Genomic DNA, 24010 nt, shown 5'->3' with positions numbered 1-24010 from the left:
TTACCAAATGAGGAGTTACAAACACACCAGTCCGAGTTAAACTACATCTTTAATACTTAAGATACTTTTGCAAAAGCACTTGACCCCAATAATGCACTCTCTCGAATGAACCATTGAGCAAGGTGGTTACACAATGGCTACAGGGATCTTTTATAGCAACGATACACCCCTTTCAACGAACATTGACAAACCACAGATACTTAGTAACAGTTCACAAAAGTTAAGTTTTGTATGACAGATATCCATAAAACACATCAGACAGTAACTGCTATGTCAACAGGGTTCATTGTATAGCCCAGTATCTGGTCCCCTTAGAACTGTCCCTCCCTGGTACGGTATTGAACAAAAACACCATTTCATCCAATGGCATATATCAATTGTCAACTCTAGATACTCCCATCTCAAGAAAACCCCCTCTTGACCCTACTCCTGGACAGGCTCACTGGGGGGAGTGAGCCTCTAGGCCATATATTATCACAGGATAAGTGCGAGATCTAAGAGAGGACATACAAGGGTCCATTTACTGCCATAATCCTCCCCACAATAAAGAAAAGGAGGGAGTGACTTGCTCAGACATTGTGGAGACAAGTCATTGGTTCCCCATTAATCACGCCATCCCTTCACATGGTTTAAGAATAAGTAAAGACACATTCCCATGATGACAAGTCTGACCTCTCCCCTCTCTGGGCCCCAAGTGTCTGAGCCCCAGCTAAGGGAGACGTGCAACTGAAAAGACACCAGAGTCCAATGGACACTTTCTAATGACAAGTACCTCAAATAAGCATATTATATTAATAAAACATCTTAATTATCTATGTTACCCAACTAATTCTGATTCGTCCACGACAGTAAATCAACAACAGAATGGCTTCAACAGAAGAAAATACGCCTTCTGGAGTGGCCCAGTCAGAGTCCTGACCTCAACCCGATTGAGATGCTGTGTCATAACCTCAACAGTGCAGTTTACATCAGACATCCCAAGAATATTGCTGAACTGAAACAGTTTTATAAAGAGGAATGGTCCAAAATTCCTCCTGACTGTTGGTTGTACAGAAGCGTTTGGTTGAGGTTATTGCTGCCAAAGGATACTCAACCATTTATTAAATCCAAGTTTTCACATACTTTTTCTGCCCTGCACTGTAAATGTTTACACGGTGTGTTCAATAAAGGCATCAACACGTATAATTGTTTGTGTGTTATTAGTTTAACAGACTGTGTTTGTCTATTGTTGTGACCTAGATGAAGAACAGATCACATTTTATGACCAATATATGCAGAAATCCAGGTATTTACAAAGGGTTCACATACTTTTTCTTGCCACTGTACATGAGTAAAGCAAAATATGTAAACATTATTAAAGTGACTGGTGTTCCATTATTAAAGTGGCCAATGATTTCAAATCTATGTATATTGGGCAGCAGCCTCTAAGGTGCAGGGTTACGTGAAGGGTGGAAGCCGCCTAGTGATGGCTATTTAAGTCTGATAGAAGCTGGTTTTCAGTCTCTCGGTCCCAGCTTTGATGCACCTGTACTGACCTTCGTCTTTTGGATGATTGCGGGGTGAACAGGCAGTGGCTCAGGTGGTTGTTATCCTTGATGATCTTTTTGGCCTTCCTGTGACATCGGGTGCTGTAGGTATCCTGGAGGGCATGTAGTTTGCCGCCGGTGACGCGTGGGGCAGGCCGCACCACCCTCTGGAGAGCCCTGAAGTTGCGGACGGTGCAGTTGCCGTACCAGGCGGTGATACAGTCCGACAGGATGCTCTCAATTGTGCATCTAAAAGTTGAGGGTTTTATGTGCCAAGCAAAATTTCTTCAGCCTCCAGAGGTTGAATAGGCGCTGTTGTGCCTTCTTCACCACACTGTCTGTGTGGGTGGACCATTTCAGATCATCAGTGATGTGTACGCCGAGGAACTTGAAGCTTTCCACCTGCTCCACTGCGGTCCCGTCGGTGTGGATAGGGTGTGCTCCCTCTGCTGTTTCCTGAAGTCCACGATCAGCTCCTTCGTTTTGTCGACATTCAGTGAGGTTATTTTCCTGGCACCACACTCCCAGGGCTCTCACCTCCTCCCTGTAGGCTGTTTCGACATTGTTGGTAATCAGGCCTACTACTGTTGTGTCATCTGCAAACATGATTATTGAGTTGGAGGTGTGTGTGGCCATGCAGTCATGGGTGAACAGAGAGAACAAGAGGGGGCTGAGCACACACCCTTGTGAGGCCCCTGTGTTGCGGATCAGTGAAGTGAAGGTGTTGTTTCCTACCTTCACCACCTGGGGGCGGCCCGTCAGGAAGTCCAGGGCCCAGTTGCAGAGGGCGGGGTTCAGACCCTGGGCCCACGAGCTTAATGATGAGCTTGGAGGGTACTATGGTGTTGAATGCTGAGCTATAGTCAATGAACAGCATTCTTACACACAGTTGAAGTCGGAAGTTTACATACACCTTAGCCAAATACATTTAAACTCAGTTTTTCACAATTTCTGACATTTAGTCCAAGTAGAAATTCCCTGTCTTAGGTCAGTTAGGATCACCACTTTATTTTAAGAATGTGAAATGTCTGAATAATAGTAGAGAGAATGATTTATTTCTGCTTTTATTTCTTTCATCACATTCCCAGTGGGTCAATTACACTCAATTAGTATTTGGTAGCATTGCCTTTAAATTGTTTAACTTGGTTCAAACATTTCGGTAAGCCTTCCACAAGCTTTCCACAATAAGTTGGGTGAATTTTGGCCCATTCCTCCTGACAGAGCTGATGTAACTGAGTCAGGTTTGTAGGCCTCCTTGCTCGCACACACTTTTTCAGTTCTGCCCACAAATGTTCTATAGGATTGAGGTCAGGGCTTTGTGATGGCCACTCCAATACCTTGACTTTGTTGTCCTTAAGCCATTTTGCCACAACTTTGGAAGTATGCTTGGGGTCATTGTCCATTTGGAAGACCCATTTGCGACCAAGCTTTAACTTCCTGACTGATGTCTTGAGATGTTGCTTCAATATATCCACATCATTTTCTTTCCTCATGATGCAATCTATTTTGTGAAGTGCACCAGTCCCTCCTGCAGCAAAGCACCCCCACAAAATGATGCTGCCACCCCCGTGCTTCACGGTTGGGATGGTGTTCTTCGGCTTGGAAGCCTCCCCCTTTTTCCTCCAAACATAACGATGATCATTATGGCCAAACAGTTCTGTTTTGTTTCATCAGACCATAGGATATTTCTCCAAAAAGTACGATCTTTGTCCCCATGTGCAGTTGCAAACCTTAGTCTGGCTTTTTTATGGCAGTTTTGGAGCAGAGGCTTCTTCCTTGCTGAACGGCCTTTCAGGTTATGTCGATATAGGACTCTTTTTACTGTGGATATATATACTTTTGTACCTGTTTCCTCCAACATCGTCACAAGGTCCTTTGCTGTTGTTCTGGGATTGATTTGCACTTTTCGCACCAAGGTACATTCATCTCTAGGAGACAGAATGCGTCTCCTTCCTGAGTGGTATGACGGCTGCGTGGTCCATGGTGTTTATACTTGCGTACTATTGTTTGTACAGATAAACATGTTCAGGCGTTTGGAAATTGCTCCCAAGGATGAACCAGACTTGTGGAGGTCTAAAACTTTTTTTCTGAGGTCTTGGCTGATTTTTTTTGATTTTCCCATGATGTCAAGCAAATAGGCAGGGAGTTTGAAGGTAGGCCTTGAAATACATCCACAGGTACACCTCGAATTGACTCAAATTATGTCAATTAGCTTATCAGAAGCTTCTAAAGCCATGACATCATTTTCTGGAATTTTCCAAGCTGTTTAAAGGCACAGTCAACTTAGTGTAAACTTCGAACCCACTGGAATTCTAAAATAATCTGTCTGTGAACAATTGTTTGAAAAATTACTTGTATCGTGCACAAAGTAGATGTCCTAACCGACTTGCCAAAACCATAGTTTGTTAACAAGAAATTTGTGGAGTGGTTAAAAAAATAAGTTTTAATGACTCAACCTAAGTGTATGTAAACTTCCGAATTCAACTGTATATACACACATACACATATATACTCAGCAAAAAAAGAAACGTCCTGGCACTGTCAACTGCGTTTATTTTCAGCAAACTTAACATGTGTAAATATTTGTATGAACATAACAAGATTCAACAACTGAGACATAAACTGAACAAGTTCCACAGACATGTGACTAACAGAAATGGAATAATGTGTCCCTGAACAAAGGGGGGGTCAAAATCAAAAGCAACAGTCAGTATCTGGTGTGGCCACCAGCTGCATTAAGTCTCCTCCTCATTGACTGCACCAGATTTGCCAGTTCTTGCTGTGAGGTGTTACCCCACTCTTCCACCAAGGCACCTGCAAGTTCCCGGACATTTCTGGGGGAATTGGCCCTAGCCCAGACGTGCTCAATGGGATTGAGATCCGGGCTCTTCTCTGGCCATGGCAGAACACTGACATTCCTGTCTTGCAGGAAATCACGCACAGAACGAGCAGTATGGCTGGTGGCATTGTCATGCTAGAGGGTCATGTCAGGATGAGCCTGCAGGAAGGGTACCAAAGGAGGGAGGAGGATGTCTTCCCCTACAGCGTTGAGATTGCCTGCAATGACAACAAGCTCAGTCCAATGATGCTGTGACACACCGCCCCAGACCATGATGGATCCTCCATCTCCAAATCGATCCCGCTCCAGAGTACAGGCCTCGGTGTAACACTCATTCCTTCGACGATAAACGCGAACCCGACCATCACCCCATGTGAGACAAAACCGCGACTCATCAGTGAAGAGCACTTTTTGCCAGTCCTGTCTGATCCAGCGACGGTGGATTTGTGCCCATAGGCGACGTTGTTGCCGGTGATGTCTGGTGAGGACCTGCCTTACAACAGGCCTACAAGCCCTCAGTCCAGCCTCTCTCAGCCTATTGTGGACAGTCTGAGCACTGATGGAAGGATTGTGCGTTCCTGGTGTAACTCGGGCAGTTGTTGTTGCCATCCTGTACCTGTCCCGCAGTTGTGATGTTCGGATGTACTGATCCTGTGCAGGTGTTGTTACACGTGGTCTGCCACTGCGAGGATGATCAGCTGTCCATCCTGTCTCCCTGTAGCGCTGTCTTAGGCGTCTCACAGCACGGACATTGCAATTTATTGCCCTGGCCACATCTGCAGTCCTCATGCCTCCTTGTAGCATGCCTAAGGCACGTTCACGCAGATGAGCAGGGACCCTGGGCATCTTTCCTTTGGTGTTTTTCAGCGTCAGTAGAAATGCCTCTTTAGTGTCCTTAGTTTTCATACCTGTGACCTTAATTGCCTACTGTCTGTAAGCCGTTAGTGTCATAATGACCATTACACAGGTGCATGTTCATTAATTGTTTATGGTTCATTGAACAAGCATGGAAAACAGTGTTTAAACCCCTTACAATGAAGATCTGTGAAGTTATTTGGATTTTTATGAATTATCTTTGAAAGACAGGGTCCTGAAAACGGGACGTTTCTTTTTTTGCTGAGTTTACATGATATCATAATATGTGTTATTTCATAGTTTTGATGTCTTCACTATTATTCTACACTGTAGAAAATAGTAAAAGTAAAGAAAAAGCCTTGAATGAGTACTCCTTCCAGGGTTTTTCTTTATTTTTACTATTTTGTTACATTGTTTACAGAAGACAGACTGAAGACATAGGTGCCCACCTGTGCTAATTAGCCATCTAGTGTGCTCCGGACCACCCGTGTAAGCGTAACTGTGGAAAAAGTGTAGTTCGTCAACTGGAAGCACACACAGCTTATGGATCTGTGCAAAACTACTACAGTATGTGTATATTTTTTATTTGAAAGATTCTCATTCTCAGTTTCTAAAAAAACGTTTAGCAAGCAATGATTATTGACGTTTCTAAACGTTAAAACACAGCATCTTAATTGTAGTTCACTCACAGCCAACCGTGGGCTAAGCTAACCACTGAAAATCCAACGGATAAGAAAACTTTGAGAGCTAAATTAGAGTAGGATGCATAGAACCCTACCTCTCTCCTTATCCTAGTTGCTGTACTTTTTTAGACTCTCAGGATGTTCATTTCTAGCTCATAAACTACAACCATTTGCTGTGATGATTTATTTGATTCATTCTTGTTTTACCTTTTGTCTCCCATAATCTATTCAACTCTCTCATGTGTCCTGCTCCCAGAGATCAACAGACTGCTATTCACCAAGCATGGACTCAGCTGATTCACTCACCTGTGAGGAGAGCCCTCCTACTGCAGTTTGAACTAGCCCTGCCGTTACTATTACACATTGAGACCCCATATGCATTTGCCTGTTGTCTTCTCTTTGTAGGTTTTGTTATACACAGTATAACCAGTCAAGAGAGTTTTAGCGTTTAAGAGCACCAACTACAGATACACATGCTTGTTAGAGCATCTCGAAGACTTAATTCAATATAGAATCAGTTTGACGAGGTGAAAAACAGATTGTTTTACTATTGTAACATGCAGTGATGAGAATGATATTGTCCCTGTCAGGAGCCCAGGCTTTTTCCTTGCTAAGGGAATTCTCTCTCTCTACATCGGTTGGCTACATTGGTGACTAGGGTGAAATCCTTTAGATACACCTATGGAATCTGGGCACACAAATGCTCCTAGAGAGAGGGAGGAATACTGAAGTATGCATTGATGACAGTTCTACTGTTTCCATCAGAGGCTCAGGCATTTGGCATATGGTAATGCGCTTATTTCTAGACTGCAACATTGTAAGATTGTGAGCCCCCCCACGACACTAAATTTTGATACTTCAAATACTGCCTGAAACACCTTTGTCATTTGTCTCCATACTCAAATGGGAAAACACTAAATGTAGCTAGGTTTCCATCCAATTGGCAACAGGTTTTAATGCAAATATTCTAAAATCCACAATAAAGAAAATATGCGTATTTTCCCAACAGTGGTGTTTTCACCAAACTGACTTGTGCAGATGAAAATCAGTAAGTGATGACATAGTACTGTCATGACGTTGCCCTCTCTCTGGGTACAGCGAGCACAGTTGAACCCCTTCCCTCTGCACCAGGCTTTTTCTATGCACCATTCCCCTACCTACCTTCCCTACCCAGGCTGCTGTGGTCAGAAGGCGGTCGTAAATTCCAAAGGGAATGTCCTGCCTCACAGGCCACAGTTTTGAGACAGAATGGTTTCATAGAGAGACAAAGGAATTCTTCCACCTCACCGGATGGGGGAACCAAACGACATTTATGTTCTGGAGAAGGTATAAAAGATCGGTGAAGAATCCAGCTACGAACTGGTCCGCTTGGTACAATTTTGTGAAACTCATTAGAGACAATATGGCCATATTACCATACTAAGGTTTATATACTAGCCTCAGCGATGAGACTTAAATCTAATGGTTGTATAAAATTTATGAATAAGGATAAAGCTATTTGGAATATGTTGATATGCTATGTACTTATGTTAATGTGAAAGAATTGTATGTCTGTTCAAAGCTTAACTAAGTCATCGGCACGCCCCCAGGGACACAGACAGGACAAGGCGTCATGTGACAGCCTTTTCTACGTTCAGGATATAAGCCCACCCAGGGTTTCTTTCTGCAGACCAGCTTACCTCGAGAAGAGAGAGAGCCAATGTTTGACCATGCATTCCTCTACTGAACTTTAACCATACCACGTGGTTAAACTTTTAGACTATCGATACCGACAGAATAAAAACAAGTCTTTGATATTAATTACTAGTCTGCAGCTAGAAATTCGGTGTCATTGATCGCGAAGACCGACGAAACATCCATTCTATAACGACTTTAATGAATGTCGCTTTGAAAGATCCATTCTAACCACGAGAGAGAGAGAGAGAGAGGGCGAAACTCTCCAACAAAGATCACGACGACACACTGAGCGTAAATATATATATTGATTGCAATTGTTTCCGAATGAGTGAGCGTTCATGTGCAAAGGATTAGCATATCAATTGTTAATATTTATCGACTCTGTTGTGCCTCCTCAGCTGCCCTTTTTCACCCTTTGTTTAACAAGCCGCCATGCCGGTTTAGCCCACTAGGGCACATTCCTCTACCATTGCTTTGTAACGATACCTACTGTTTTGTATGCTTTCTGTGAATTACTTAGTTTAGTAAATAAATAAAATAAAGACAATTGATGTATGGATGACTTAGTGAAGACTGGGTTCGTGCAGATAACAACAATTTACGACGTTTGGAATGAGACTGGACGCGAGGTAATAACACATCATTAAAACAAGAAGATTATAGATCAGATCTTATAATATAATATATAATGTTAGAATATCTGACAGTTATATTAGGAAAATTATAACTGTGTAATCTGAATATTTTCCTTGGTGCCCCGACCTCCTAGTTAATTACAGTTACACAATTAATCAGTTAATCACGTAATAATAATTACAGAGAGTTATTTGATAAACATGTCTTCAAGTTAATGATGCCCAAAGACACAACAGTACTGAATAAAAAATCAAAAGTTCAATGTGTTTCCATCACATTTCCAACTGTACTGATCATTTTATCACAAAAAAATGTTGTGGTAAACAGCAAATGTGCCTCCTCTGGTATTGGCACGTGCAACAGCTCACAGATACAGTGAGATTATTATGGATAAGAGTAAGAACATCTGTATTTGTCAAACGGCACACAAGCATCGATCATGTCCTGAACCTCGGCAAGACGGAGCTGCTCTTCCTCCCGGGGAAAGACTGCCCGTTCCATGATCTCGCCATCACGGTTGACAACTCCCTTGTGTCCTCCTCCCAGAGTGCTAAGAACCTTGGCGTGATCCTGGACAACACCCTGTCGTTCTCCACTAACATCAAGGCGGTGACCCGATCCTGTAGGTTCATGCTCTACAACATTCGCAGAGTACGACCCTGCCTCACACAGGAAGCGGCGCAGGTCCTAGTCCAGGCACTTGTCATCTCCCGTCTGGATTACTGCAACTCGCTGTTGGCTGGGCTCCCTGCCTGTGCCATTAAACCCCTACAACTCATCCAGAACGCCGCAGCCCGTCTGGTGTTCAACCTTCCCAAGTTCTCTCACGTCACCCCCGCTCCTCCGCTCTCTCCACTGGCTTCCAGTTGAAGCTCGCATCCGCTACAAGACCATGGTGCTTGCCTACGGAGCTGTGAGGGGAACGGCACCTCCGTACCTTCAGGCTCTGATCAGGCCCTACACCCAAACAAGGGCACTGCGTTCATCCACCTCTGGCCTGCTCGCCTCCCTACCTCTGAGGAAGCACAGTTCCCGCTCAGCCCAGTCAAAACTGTTCGCTGCTCTGGCACCCCAATGGTGGAACAAGCTCCCTCACGACGCCAGGACAGCGGAGTCAATCACCACCTTCCGGAGACACCTGAAACCCCACCTCTTTAAGGAATACCTGGGATAGGATAAAGTAATCCTTCTAACCCACCCCCCCTTAAAAGATTTAGATGCACTATTGTAAAGTGGTTGTTCCACTGGATATCATAAGGTGAATGCACCAATTTGTAAGTCGCTCTGGATAAGAGCGTCTGCTAAATGACTTAAATGTAAATGTAAATGTCACCAGAGTGCAGACTGTGTGAAGTAACAATGTTTATTGTAACAACAGGGGCAGGCAAATGACAGGTCAAGGCAGGCAGGAGTCGATTATCCAGAGTAGGAGCAAAGGGACAGGACGGCAGGCAGGCTCAGGGACAGGCAGAGTGGTGAGACGGGTGGGTACAGGGTCAGGACAGGCAAGGGTCAAAAACCAGGAGGACGAGAAAAAGAGAGGCTGGGAAAAGACAGGAGGTGACAGGACAAACGCTGGTAAACTTGACAAACAAGCCGAACTGGCACAGACAGACAGAAAACACAGGTATAAATACCCAGAGGATAAGTGGGGAAGATGGGCGACACCTGGAGGGGGTGTAGACAAGCTCAAGGACAGGTAAAACAGATTAGGGCATGACACCCTCGATAATTATTGGAAAGCACCAAGATCACTGTGCGCTTTCACCACCCAGTGAAGTCATCATAGTTTATTTAATCTGTAGTTTAATAAATTGCATGGTTTCCCGAGCCTTAGTGGGAGGACCTCACACCATATCATCACGTGACTCCACGTTAACTTCAATATGATCATGATTATATCAATCTTTGCGCATAAAGGCGTTTCCACCGCCATTTCTCGCATAATTCATTTTACCAACACAAAAAAATCCCACCATGTCGATTGAACAAATTATCTGTCTGCATTTACAACACTGTACCGAGACTTCCTGTTTCCATAACAGATGTTGATTTTTTTTTTTTTTTTACGGTATGACTTTACTGGCATAAGAACTGTGGATGGAAACATGGATAGTGATGTTCTTTTTTGTTCGAATATATATGCATGAAACGTACATTATGGAAAACAAGCCTCACACTCAGTCATAGTTAGTAGTAGAATAATGAATTGGCAAGAATGAAGGTTCAGAGGAAAGTTAGCCTGATCATTTAAACCACTTAAATATACACTGCATTCGGAAAGTATTCAGACCCCTTGACTTTTTCCACATTTTGTTACGTTACAGCCTTATTCTAAAAATGATTAAATAATTTTTTTACCCTCATCAATCAACACAAAATACCCCATAATGACAAAGGGAAAAGAGGTTTACATAAGTATTCAGACCCTTTGCTATTAGACTCGAAATTGAGTTCAGGTACATCCTGTTTCCATTGATCAACCTTCCAGAAGGACAACCATCTCTTCAGCACTCCACCAATCAGGCCTTTATGGTAGAGTGGCCAGATGGAAGCCACTCCTCAGTAAAAGGCACATGACAGCCCGCTTGGAGTTTGCCAAAAGGCACCTAAAGGACTCTCAGACCATGAGAAACAAGATTCTCTGGTCTGATGAAACCAAGATTGAACTCTTTGGCATGAATGCCAAGCGTCACGTCTGGAGAAAACCAGACACCATCCTTACGGTGAAGCATGGTGGTGGCAGCATCATGCTGTGGGGAGGTTTTTCAGCGGCAGGGACTGGGAGACTAGTCAGGATCGAGGGAAATATGAACGGAGCAAAACACAGAGAGATCCTTGATGAAACTGTGCTCCAGAGCGTTCAGGACCTCAGACTGGGGCAAAGTTTCACCTTCCAACAGGACAACAACCCTAAGCACAAGTGTTTCAGCCAAAGCCCGGACTTGAACCCGATCAAACATCTCTGGAGAGACCTGAAAAAAGCTGTGCAGCTACGCTCCCCATCCAATCTGACAGAGCTTGAGAGGATCTGCAGAGAAGAATGGGAGAAACTCCCCAAATACAGGTGTGCCAAGCTTGTAGCGTCATACCCAAGAAGACTCGGGGCTGTAATTGCTGCCAAAGATGCTTCAACAAAGTACTGAGTAAAGGGTCTGAATACTTATATAAATGTGATATTTCTGTTGTTTTTTTATACACTTGCAAACTTTCTATAAACCTGTTTTTGCTTTGTCATTATGGGGTATTGTGTGTAGATTGATGAAGGGGGAAAAAAAGATTTAATCAATTTTACAATAAGGCTGTAACGTAACAAACTGTGGAAAAAGTATACTGAATACTTTCCGAATGCACTGTATTCACATTCACAGAACATTTAGTATTTCCAAACTGCTTTTTCTAGATTCTTACAGACTATTTGTCATTCTCCATACCTTATTCCAATGTCTTCAACATTTGCATGCCTACCGTGGTATTGGGCAGCTGCTGGCATTTAAGAACTCATCTGGTTTAGAAATCAAACTCTGGTCACCTTGTATAAACCAACACCTTGTATTCATTTTGCCCAGCTGTTTTTAGTGAAGATTATATTGCAAGGTATGCTTTATGTGTAGGATATGTCATGTCTTCTAATATGCATATGCAGCTGTAGTTTTTAAACCTCCATTCTAGCATACATGACACACACACACACACACACACACACACACACACACACACACACACACACACACACACACACACACACACACACACACACACACACACACACACACCTTTCTATCTACATGATTTTATTTGGGTTTCTATGTCAATTATATGATTGAATGTCTCTTTAAGCCTGAAGTTAGTTACTTGACCATGACGAAACAGGATTCAAAAATGTAATTCACCGACAGAGAGAGACCTAATGAAACACTAGCTTCCTGAGCAGGCAAATTGACATTTACAGTAGCTGGCTAGGCTAGTCAAACTCTAACATTGGCTAGCTTTCAATACATTGGGTAAGTGGTCAATGGAATTACCTCTTCATACAATCAATACAATTAGCATTGTAGGCTGCATATTTCAAATGCACTCGAAAACAGGTATTTAGATGGAAACATGAGGGTTCTGATTGGTTCCAAGTTTAGTAGACAGTGTTGAAATATACTTTTAATGAGAAAATGTGCAAGAATTGAAGGTGCCAACAAATGTCATAGTCATAAGAATGTTTTACTCTCTTATTCAAATAAATCTGCTCCTCCCTTAATGGGAATAGATCAACTTTACGTTTTTCGGCTTCGGCCTGCCACCTACCCACTGGACAAAAACTGGTTGAATCAATGTTGTTTCTGCATAATTTCAACCCAAAAACTTTTAGTCTAAAGTCAATGATACAGTGATTTTTTTTGGTTGATTTCACATTGAATTCACATCTCAACCAATATGTAAATGAAAACTAGACGTTGAACTGACGTGTGTACCCAGCGGGTAGTTACTTGATCAAGAAGCATGTTGTCAGTTAGCTTGCTAGCTAGCTAGCAGGAGTTAGCTGTGGATTGTCAACTCATTTATTGTGTACGGATGAGAAAATAAACCCTTTAATTGTCTGCAAATGCTTGTGAATTGTTGCATTATTCAAGAGTGTAATATAGTTTGGTAGAATTATTGAATAGTGTAATATGTTTTAGAAGAAAAGTTGCTTGGATTGTTAAATAGTTTGTGCTTAGGGATGGGTTGAAATTTACAGAATGGTTAGGAAAATGGGGGAGTGTCATGCTTTTTCAATTTCAGTCAAGGGGAGGGTTTAGTATTTTTAAATCCAGTACAGGGGAGGGTCATGTAATTTGTATTTGGTGAAATTTCTATATTTCTCAGTGTTTTAGAATTTCTACCTTATTAGGTTACACTGTATATCAATGTGTGCCCGATACCGCCCCTCATCTCTGATTCTCTGCGGCGCGCAATATCAAGTGCGCCTATAGGCTATTTAGTGTGGTCTCAATCAAATGATCTATAGCCAAAATACTATAAGCTACGAAGTGCATGCTAGGAGAAGCACAGAGCAAAGTTATATTTCTAAGATAGCTGCTGGGATGGTGTAAATACAACTAGGCTGCATTACACACTGCAATGGATATTCCAACCCTGAGCCCTGGCTTGCTCTGCTCTTGCTGATCAAATTTGTATGTGCTCCCTAACCAATGGCTGTGCTGTGTAGGCCTACTCAGTGGCCTTGTGGTTAGGGTGTGCGCCCTGGGATTGGAGGTTTGGGCGTTTGATCCCTGGCACAGTCATACCAAAGTAAAATGGGGCCCAATGCTTCTCTGCTTGGGGATATGGCCATGTGATAGATTTGCCTCTTGTTCAGGCCAATCTAACGTGGTGCATAAATTGGATTTATTTATCTTTATTTTACTATGCAAATCAGTTAAGAACAAGTTCTTATGTTCAATGACAGCCTAGGAACAGTGGGTTAACCACCTTGTTCAGGGGGAGAACGACAAAATTTTACCTTGTCAGCTCAGGGATTCGATCTTGCAACCTTCCGGTTACTAGTTCAACACTCTAACCACTAGGCTACCCAGCTGCCCTGATATGGCTTCTGCAGAAGTCAGGGCATTCAATTCAATTCAATTCAAGGGGCTTTATTGGCATGGGAAACATATGTTAACATTGCCAAAGCAAGTGAGGTAGATAATATACAAAAGTGAAATAAGCAATAAATCAGTAAACATTACACTCACAAAAGTTTCAAAAGAATAAAGACATTACAAATGTCATATTATGTATATATACAGTGTTGTAACGATGTACAAATGGTTAAAGTATAAAAGGGAAAATAAATAGGCATAAATATGGGTTGTATTTACAATGGTGTTTGTTCTTCACTGGTTGACCTTTTCTTGTTGCAACAGGTCACAAATCTTGCTGCAGTGATGGCACACTGGTATTTCACCCAGTAGATATGGGAGCTTATCAAAATTGGGTTTGTTTTCGAATTCTTTGTGGATCTGTGTAATCTGAGGGAAATTGTGTCTCTAATGTGGTCATACATTGGGCAAGTGCAGCTCAGTTTCCACCTCATTTTGTGGCAGTGTGCACATAGCCTGTCTTCTCTTGACAGCCAGGTCTGCTATGGCGGCCTTTCTCAAAAGCAAGGCTATGCTCACTGAGTCTGTACATAGTCAAAGCTTTCCTTAAGTTTGGGTCAGTCACAGTGGTCAGATATTCTGCCACTGTGTAGTCTCTGTTTAGGGCCAAATAGCATTCTAGTTTGCTCTGTTTTTTTGTTAATTCTTTCCAATGTGTCAAGTAATTATCATTTTGTTTACTCATGATTTGGTTGGGTCTAATTGTGTTGCTGTCCTGGGGCTCTGTGGGGTGTGTTTGTGAACAGAGCCCCAGGACCAGCTTGCTAAGGGGACTCTCCTCCAGAAGAGTAGGCCTACCGACGCAGAAAAGGGCAAACTTTAACTGCTGGCTACTCTTCTTCCGTTGCTTAGCACAACGAGAGAAGGTCACAAGTGTTTCCCCAAAAGCTGTCCAGGTTTATTAATATTCTATTGTACAGAAAGTGAATAGCTTAATCAATTGATAGTAACAAAATTAGATTACTTCCCAAGTAAAGTCAATTTTTTGGTCTCCTCTGCTATAGAAGATTGTAGCTTAGCCTCTGAATGTCAAAGAAACTAAACAAGTGTACAAAACAGCTATTTTCATGACAGACTGATCAGCTGAATCCAGGTGAAAGCTATGATCCCTCATTGATGTCACCTGTTCAATCCACTTCAATCAGTGTAGATGAAGAGGAGGAGACAAGTTAAAGAAGGATTTTTTAATCCTTGAGACAATTGAGACATGGATTGTGTATGTGTGCCATTCAGAGGGTGAATGGGCAAGACAAAAGATTTAAGTCCCTTTGAATATGGTAGTAGGTGCCAGGCACAACCAGTTAGAATGTGTCAAGAATGGTTCACCATCCAAAGGACATCCAGCCAACTTGACACAACTGGCATTGGAGTCAACATGGGCCAGCATCCCTGTGGAACGCTTTCGACACCTTCTAGTCCATGCCCCGGCAATCTGAGGCTGATCTTCTGGGGACAGCTGAAAACCCCTTTAAGGTTCCAGATAGCACGAGTGTACTTAATTCAGACTTAAATTTGGCATCACCTGATTTTACATTACTTTGTGTTTTTTATAAGGCCAGATTCAAAAGCTTAATTAAATAATTTTTACAGATGTATTTCAGATATGCCCAGGGTCCTAAAAAAGAAAACAAATGTCATCACTATTTTAAAACAAATGTGTTAATAGGGCAGTACATTTTGTACAGAAAATGCATGTATTCAGTAGATTGCACTGTACTCTGGCATTAAAGGTCAGCCACATCTCTCCTTTCATAGAGAACAAACTGAGTCATTGGATTATCATATAATTTTCAGTAATAATTTCAACACCAAGACCCATCGTCTTGTCCTGTGAGTCTGACAACAATGTAAGCATTTTATTATTTTCCTTTTCTGAAATGTATATGTGTGTGTGTGTGTGAGAGAGAGGTTAACTGTTGGGTTCTTTATAGTTCGGCTTATTGGACAGGTCAGAGTCTATTTTTGAAGTTGTTGAGTGGTATGGAGGTTGTTTGGCATACACTAGATGCATGTGTTCCAGAGTAGAGAGACCCACAGTAGCTACTGTAATTGAAAACTGGCAGTGTCTGCTGTGGCAGGTGGGAAGGTGCAAATTACCTGAATGTCTTGTATTGTATTTATTTTGTATTGGCTTTTGAATCGAGGTGACATGAGTGGATTATTTTTGCATATATTTCTTTACAACATTCTTTGTAGATTTAATCGCTCAAAGTTCATCTCAAAGTCCACATGATTGATGCATTTATCTGTTTAAATTATTTTTGTTGGGGGGGTGGGGGGAGACCCCCACTGCTAGGATTCACTTTCTGGCTCTGGGCTAATTCACCAATGTCCTCAAATACTAGCAACGCCCCTGGTAGATGGGTTTTGGAATGAGCTAGTCAGACCTAATCCCAATGGAAATGCTGTGGCAGGATTTGAAACGAGCAGTTCATGTTTGAAAGCCCACAAATGTTGATGAGTTACAGCAGTTCTGCATGGAAGAGAGGGCCAAAATTCCTTCACAGTGACGAGAGAGACTGATCAACAACTACAGGAAGTGTTTGGTTGGAGTCATTGCAGCTACAGATGACAAAACCAGTTGTTGAGTGTAAGGGTCAATTACTTTATCACACAGCGGCATTGGGTGTTGCCTAACTTTGTTTATGAAATAAGTATATAATTGTTGTGTTATTTGTTCACTCAGGTTCCCTCTAATATTAGGTTTTGGTTGAAGATCTGGTAACATTCAGTATCGAAAATATGCAATGTAGAGAAAATTTGAAAGGGGGCAAATACTTTTTCACGGCACTGTAAATACAGTGCTTTCAGAAAGGATTCAGACCCCTTGACTTTTTTACATAGTGGGATTAAAATGGATTTAATTAAAATGTTTTGTCAACGATCTACACAAAATGCTCTGTAATGTCAAAGTGGAGAAAAAATATCTGACCTTTTTTTGTTATTTTATAGAAAATAAACACTAATATATTTTGATTAGATAAGCATTCAACCCCCTGAGTTAATACATGTTAGAATCACATTTGGCAGTGATTACAGCTGTAAGTCTTTCTGGGTAAGTCTCTAAGAGCTTTGCAAACCTGGATTGTACAATATTTGCCCATTTGCTCTTTTTAAAATTCTTCAAGCTGTGTCAGGTTGGTTGTTGATCATTGCTAGACAGCCATTTTCAAGTCTTACCATAGATTTTCAAGCTGATTTAAGTCAAAACTGTAACTAGGTCACTGAGAAACATTCACTGTCATCTTCGTAAGTAACTCCAGTGTATAACAGGCTTGCATTTTAGGTTATTGTTCTGCTGAAAGGTGGATTTGTCTCCTAGTAGCTAGGTTTCCATTCATTTGGCGACAGATTTCCGCGTGAATATTCAGATAAAGAGAATATGCACATTTTCCAACCAGTGGTATGTTTCCATCAAACTTGTTGCAGATAAAACAATCTGTGTGTGATGACGTACTGCACACAATTAACTTTTTCACTTAAGTTTTTATGTACCAAATATTTTTTTTAAGTTCAATGTGTTTCCATTGCATTTTCAACAAAAACGATTGCATTAAATAGCACGTCTTGGGACGTGCACTCTAGCCATCAGCCCGCAGATACACTGCAGGTAGGCTGTGCGGGTAGGCTAGTCTACATGATGAAATTATTATGGATAAGAGCAAGAGTATTTGTATTTGTCAAACGGCAGTCAAGTATTGATCATCATGTCACCAGAATAAGACTCTATATATTTATTAAGGAGCGTCAAGATCACCACGCACTTTGACCCCCCTGTGAAGTTCATCATAATTTGTTATATCTGTAGCCTAATAAACGGCATGATTTCCAGAGTCGTAGTGGGAGGACCACACACCATGTCATTGCTTGACTCCAAGTTTACTTCGATATGATGGTTGTTATGTCAATATTTTTGCATAAAGGCATTCCACCTCCATTTCTCGCATAGTTAATTTTACCGACACAAAAAGGTCCCACCATGTCGAATGAACAAATGATCTGTCAGCCTTTATAAAATTGTACCGAACTTCCTGTTTGTATCACAGGTATTGTGATTTTTTTTTAATACGGTATGACTTTACTCGCATAAAAACTGTAGAAATGTGGTTAGTGTCTGTTGGAAAGCAGACTGAACCAGGTTTTCCTCTAGGATTTTGCCTGTGCTCTATTCCTTTTCTTTTTATCCTAAAACACGTCCTAGTCCTTGCCTATGACAAGCTCACCCATAACATGATGCAACTACCAACATGCTTGAAAATATGAAAAGTGGTACTCAGTGATGTGTTGTGTTGGATTTGCCCCAAACATAATGCTTTGTATTCTGGACCAAAAGTGAATTTCTTTGCCAAAGGTTTTGCAGTATTACTTTAGTGCTTTGTTTTGGATGCATATTAGAGAAATTGTTTTATTCTCTACAGCCTTCCTTCCTTTCATTTTGTAATTTACGGTAGTATTGTGGAGAAACTACAATGTTGTTGATCCATCCTCAGTTTTTTCCTGCCACAGCCATTTAACTCTGTAACTGGTTTAAAATCACCATTGGCCTCATGGTGAAATCCCTGAGACGTTTCCTTCCTCTCCATCAACTGAGTTAGAAAGGACGCCTGTATCTTTGTAGCGACTGGATGTATTGATACACATCCAATGTGTAATAATAACTTCACCATGCTCAAAGGGATATTAAATGTCAGCTTTTTATTTTTTTATTCTTTTTTTTACCCATCTACCAATAGACGCTCTTCTTTAAAAGGCATTGGAAAACCTCCCTTGTCTTTGTAGTCGAATCTGTGCTTCAAATTCACTGCTTGATTGAGGGACCTTAAAGTTAATTAAATTCAGGCTGTAACACGACAAAATGTGGAAAAAGTCAAGGGGTGTGAATACTTTCTGAAGGCACTGTACACACAAATTAACCATCATGAGTAGGCCTAAGGAAATATGAAAATACTTGAAAATAACCCCTATTTAATCTCTGAAAGAAAATTCACCGGAAATTGATGGTTTGCTGTATGGATCAGATGAGATGGAGGTTATTACCACTAAATAAATTATTCGGAAAAGTTCTGGTGTGCCACATAATCTTTTATCCCATCAAGTTGTGTCACGGTTTGGGAACCACTGCAATATATGTTAGGAGTACAGTTAAGAATGTGGACACTGTGGCCTTTATAGCTATGGTGATTAATGGCACTGCCAAGGTGGAGAGGAAGTCCAGGAAAATAGATACAGTATCATTGTGGATGTGGCAGAACGGTTCCTGGGACTGAAAGACTTCTCGGTGGTGGAGTTCCATAGACTATTTTCACAAGCTGTACCAACCTCGTAGGTCATAGAGTCTGAGAAGGGAGATATGAAGATTTGAGGTAAGGAAGAAGTGGGAGCTTTGGGGGTTTTGGTTTTGTCAATGTATTTGTTTTATTGTTTTATTTTGGGTACATTTTCCATATCACGTATTGGTTTCGTTTTTACCTTGTTTTTTTCAACCCCGTCCAGTTAGTGGCGGTAATACACCGTTTTGGTTTGTAGTCTGCCATAAAACTCATAGAAGAAGAAGAAAATATTATGGAGTGGGAGTGTCTTGATTCTAACTACTATTAATGCTTTTAGCGCGAAAAATAAGAAGGAATACATAGCTGACAATGAATGAAATAACCTGAAATAGCTAGCTAGCCAAGTCTTTTGACGATGTTGGCTACCTTTAAATATGTGTGATTAGTGAAGTAATACATTTCCAGCTAGGAACTAGCTAACGAAATATGTAAGCTTGCGTTGACTAAAACCAATAACGTTAACTAAAGTAATTTAGCCACTCAGGTTAGCTTCAGCTATCTAAAGCTAGTCATCTAAGTTAGCTATCCTCCACGTCGTCAGATCTCTAACGTTACAATGCAGAGGACCAAGTTGAAGAACTCTGTGAGTATTTGCACCTTTTTATGATGCATGTAAAAGTAATAGCTTGTCACATTAATACGTAACGTTAGCTCGCTAGCTGGCAGGGTTTCCCTTAGCTCTTCATGACTCTCAGTTCCATTACATTACACACAGCTAAATCACATAGCTAAATCGCATAGCTAAGTCGTCTTCTGTATGGGGGAGATTTGTTAAAAGCCCAGAAGTTCAGTCTGAACATTAACACGCGTCACTTGGTATGGTTTTGTAAGCATAAGGACCTTTTCATATCAGCAAGAAATTATTTTCAAAAAACGAACGGTTAAATTGAGACACCTTGTGCATATTCTAAAACATGGGGGTGTAGTGGGATATCCAATGGGCTGGACGATTCTCTTCTCATCTTGAAAAAAATTATATTAAAGTAAATGAATCCGCTATCATTAACACGATGGAAAAATCTAATGATTTGTAATTGAGTTATACAACGGGGGAGTATAATCCTGAATGCTGATTGGTTAAAAGTGCATTCCAGCCGGTGTCTTCCACAAGTTACCGCAGGCATTTTCGCTCTCGTCCCAACCATGTTCATTACTATGGGACAGCTAGAGATCGAATTTGTTTCAATGTTGCAAATGTCGGAGATAGACAGCAAGGTCTAGGATGTAGACCAAAGATGAGAAGAGAATCGTCCAGCCCATTGGATATCCCACTACACCCCCATGTTTTAGAATATGCACAAGGTGTCTCAGTTTAACCGTTCGTTTTTCCTAGACCTTGCTGTCTATCTCCGACATTTGCAACATTGTTTCAATATTCAAATTCGATCTCTAGCTGTCCCACGGTAATGAACATGGTTGGGACGAGAGCGAGGCAGGCAGCGTTTCTCAGCCAGTCGAAATCATGAATCAGCTGCCATCATTTTTATGGATGGATCCAAATAAATGTCACTAGAAAACAGTTTAAACAAATGCAGATACTGTTGTTATTCAGTCTGCTCTGTTTTGACGTAATTGTAAATTAGCCGTATTTGGCTAGCAAGCAAGGGATAAGAACGTTGCCAACCAGTATGGCAATAAAACATTTAAAACGAACGACTGGGTCGCATCCAAAGATACAGAACAAAAAGACTGAACGACTGGGTTGTGTCTGGCAACCGAACCAATAGAACGAACGACCAGGGTAGCAAACCTATATTTGGTTTGGGACTATATCTTGTGGAAGGATGAAGTAGTATGAATACATATATCAAAATAATGTTTTTAATGAAAATATGTCTATCATTATTTGAATATGTTGGTAACCAGTTGTATAAGTGATAATGCTTTCAAAGCCTGCGTTTGGAAGATATCTTGGCACAGTTTGCAACACTCAGGCATTATCACTTAATTGTGTGCATCTGTAAGTTGTTTGTATTTTTAATATATATATATATATATATATATATATATATATATATATACATACATACATACATACATACATACATACATACATACATACACACACACACACACACACACACACACACACACACACACACACACACACACACAAATTCAATCAAAATAATTGATACATACCTTGTTAGGGTGAGTGTACCCATATGGCCATATATCGATTTTACAGCACATGTTAATGGAAAACAGACTGAACATGAGGTGACCACCTGTGCTAAACGGCTTGCATTCTCCGAACACCTGTGTATAAGCCTAACTCTGAAAGTGTTGGTTTGTCGATAGAGGAACTCATAAATGTATGGATCTGTGCAAAACTGCAACAGTAAGCAAAATATCAAAATTTACTGGGGGAGGGGTGATCCAAGGGTAGTCAAACTTGTTTGTTTTTGCTTTGGGGAGGGTTGTTTTTTTCCCTATTGGGCGCAGGGTAATGTGTGTGTTTACCTTGTTTACAGTTTCTCTTCTGATTTATATTTAAGCAAAAAGGCCCGAGGAGGTGTAGATGCTATATGGCTTAATGAAATGCGTCATAATGTAAACTGAGCATTATTTAAGCAATAAGGCCCGAGGGGGGTGTGGCATATGGCTAATATACCACGGCTAAGGGCTGTTCTTATGCGGAGTGCCTGGACACAGCCCTTAGCCATGGTACATTGGCCATATACCACAAACCACCGAGGTGCCTTTTTGCTTTTATAAACTGGTTACCAACATAAATATTTTTTGGGTCATACCCGTGGTATACGGTCTGATATACCACGGCTTTCAGCTTTCAGGCCTCAAATCACCCAGTTTATAATTTACTTAGAAACAATTGCTTGACTTTTGATATTACCCTAATAAAGTTTATAAATGTTTGTCAAGGTTTGGTATGGCTATTATTAAACTTTAGCTACTGTGGGCCTATGAAATTAAGGCAATGTGCTCTGGCACTCCAGCTAACTCTGACAGTTGAACTTGAGGTGAGGAATTCTGTATCAGGCTTACAAGAGTTACTCCTATAATCTAACAATATAATGCTTATCTTTATAAAAAAAAATATTCTGATAGAAAATTTTCAAATTGGCTTCCTCCTGTACGTTTATCTGTAGAGCAGACGCAGTAGCCATCTGAGATAAAGAAATGCATGTCTGTGTCGTAGCATGCCACCAGCAATACTCTCTCTGGGGTTAGGCCTAAGCTTCTCTTCCTTTATATTTACAGTACCAGTCAAGTTTAGACACCTACTCATTCAAGGGTTTAACTTAATTTTTACTATTTTCTACATTGTAGAATAATAGTGAAGACATCAAAACTATTCAACAAACTGGATGTAGTCTATCACAGTGCCATCCATTTTGTCACCAAAGCCCCATATACTACCCACCACTGCGACCTGTATGCTCTCGTTGGCTGGCCCTCGCTTCGTATCTGTTGCCAAACCAACTGGCTCCAGGTCATCTATAAGTCTTTGCTAGGTAAAGCCCCACCTTATCTCAGCTCACTGGTCACCATGGCAGCACCCACACGCAGCACATGCTCCAGCAGGTATATTTCACTGGTCACCCCCAAAGCCAATTCCTCCTTTGGTCGTCTTTCCTTCCAGTTCTCTGCTGCCAATGACTGGAACGAACTGCAAAAATCTCTGAAGCTGGAGACTCATATCTCTCTCACTAGCTTTAAGCACCAGCTGTCAGAGCAGCTCACAGATCACTGCGCCTTTAAATAGCCCATCCAACTACCTCATCATCACCATATTGTTATTTATTTTGCTCCTTTGCACCCCAGTACCGCTACTTGCACACTCATCTTCTGCACCTTTATCACCCCAGTGTTTAATTTGCCATACTGTAATAATTTCGCCACTATGGTCTATTTATTGCCTCACCCCCCTTATCCTACCTCATTTGCACACACTGTATATAAACTTTCTCTATTGTGTTGACTGTATGTTTGTTTATTTCATGTGTAACTGTGTTGTTGTTTGTGTCGCACTGCTTTGCTTTATCTTGGCCAGATCGCAGTTGTAAATGAGAACTTGCTCTCAACTAGCCTGCCTGGTTAAGTAAATGTGAAATAAAAAATGCTGCTGGAAATTTGAGACAAAATATCCACAAGAAAAGTATTACCAAACATACTTTTCAAAATGCTGGTAGTGCATTCAGATTTCACCTGAAGCATGCACACACAATGTAAATGCATGCATGAAATTCATACATACTAGCAGCTCGTGCATGCGTTTACATGATTTTGCACATACTTTAGGTGATAGACGTCTGAGCGCACTAGTACCAGCTTTTTTACCGAATCTTTTTAATACTTTCCTGTCGGTATTTTGTCTCGTTACGATATGATAACTGATTCAGAGGGGTTGGGTTAAATGCGAAAGACATACATTGTTGTACAACTGACTAGGTATCCCCCTTTACCCTAACACCACAAAGGCTCTATGCTAATTTGTTGTACTTTGTCCCAACGATAGGTAATTGGCGGCCATCAGAAGACACTCTCTTCATTTTTCTACTCAAACAAGCCCAAGGTGACCCCCCCCCCCCCCAATTGCCTTGTCCTTTGCGTTAAGACGTCCGCATGCTTCCGGAACAGTTCGGTAGAGTTTGTGCTGCATATACTATGATATTTTCCTTTTCCTTTTGGACTAAGGTGAGTTTTTATTCGGCTTTTTTGGGCGCACATTTTTTCTGGAGGCAAGCAGAATTTCAGAGAAAGCCTACTCCCCTTCCTCGGTGATTGGTCAACAGTAGGGATTCTTCAATAGTCTTTGTCATTCAATGAGAGACGACTTGTTTTATGCACATTTTTTCATAACTGC

The 24010-nt window shown here is 41.3% G+C and overlaps 1 protein-coding gene across 1 annotated transcript in view; it reads left to right on the top strand.

The window, feature by feature from the left end:
• The first annotated feature begins 19397 nt into the window (after positions 1–19397).
• dna2 (DNA replication helicase/nuclease 2) overlaps positions 19398–24010 on the top strand; it is a 25313-nt gene continuing 20700 nt past the window's right edge. Inside the window, exons 1-2 of the mRNA XM_029698935.1 lie at positions 19398–19765; positions 23663–23719. Coding sequence (XP_029554795.1) covers positions 19739–19765; positions 23663–23719 — 84 coding nt within the window. The 5' untranslated portion in view covers positions 19398–19738. The remainder of the gene's footprint in view (positions 19766–23662; positions 23720–24010) is intronic.

Source organism: Salmo trutta, chromosome 18 (assembly GCF_901001165.1).
Source record: "Salmo trutta chromosome 18, fSalTru1.1, whole genome shotgun sequence".
NCBI classification, from domain to species: domain Eukaryota; kingdom Metazoa; phylum Chordata; class Actinopteri; order Salmoniformes; family Salmonidae; genus Salmo; species Salmo trutta.
This window is presented reverse-complemented; position numbering and strand designations above follow the sequence as displayed.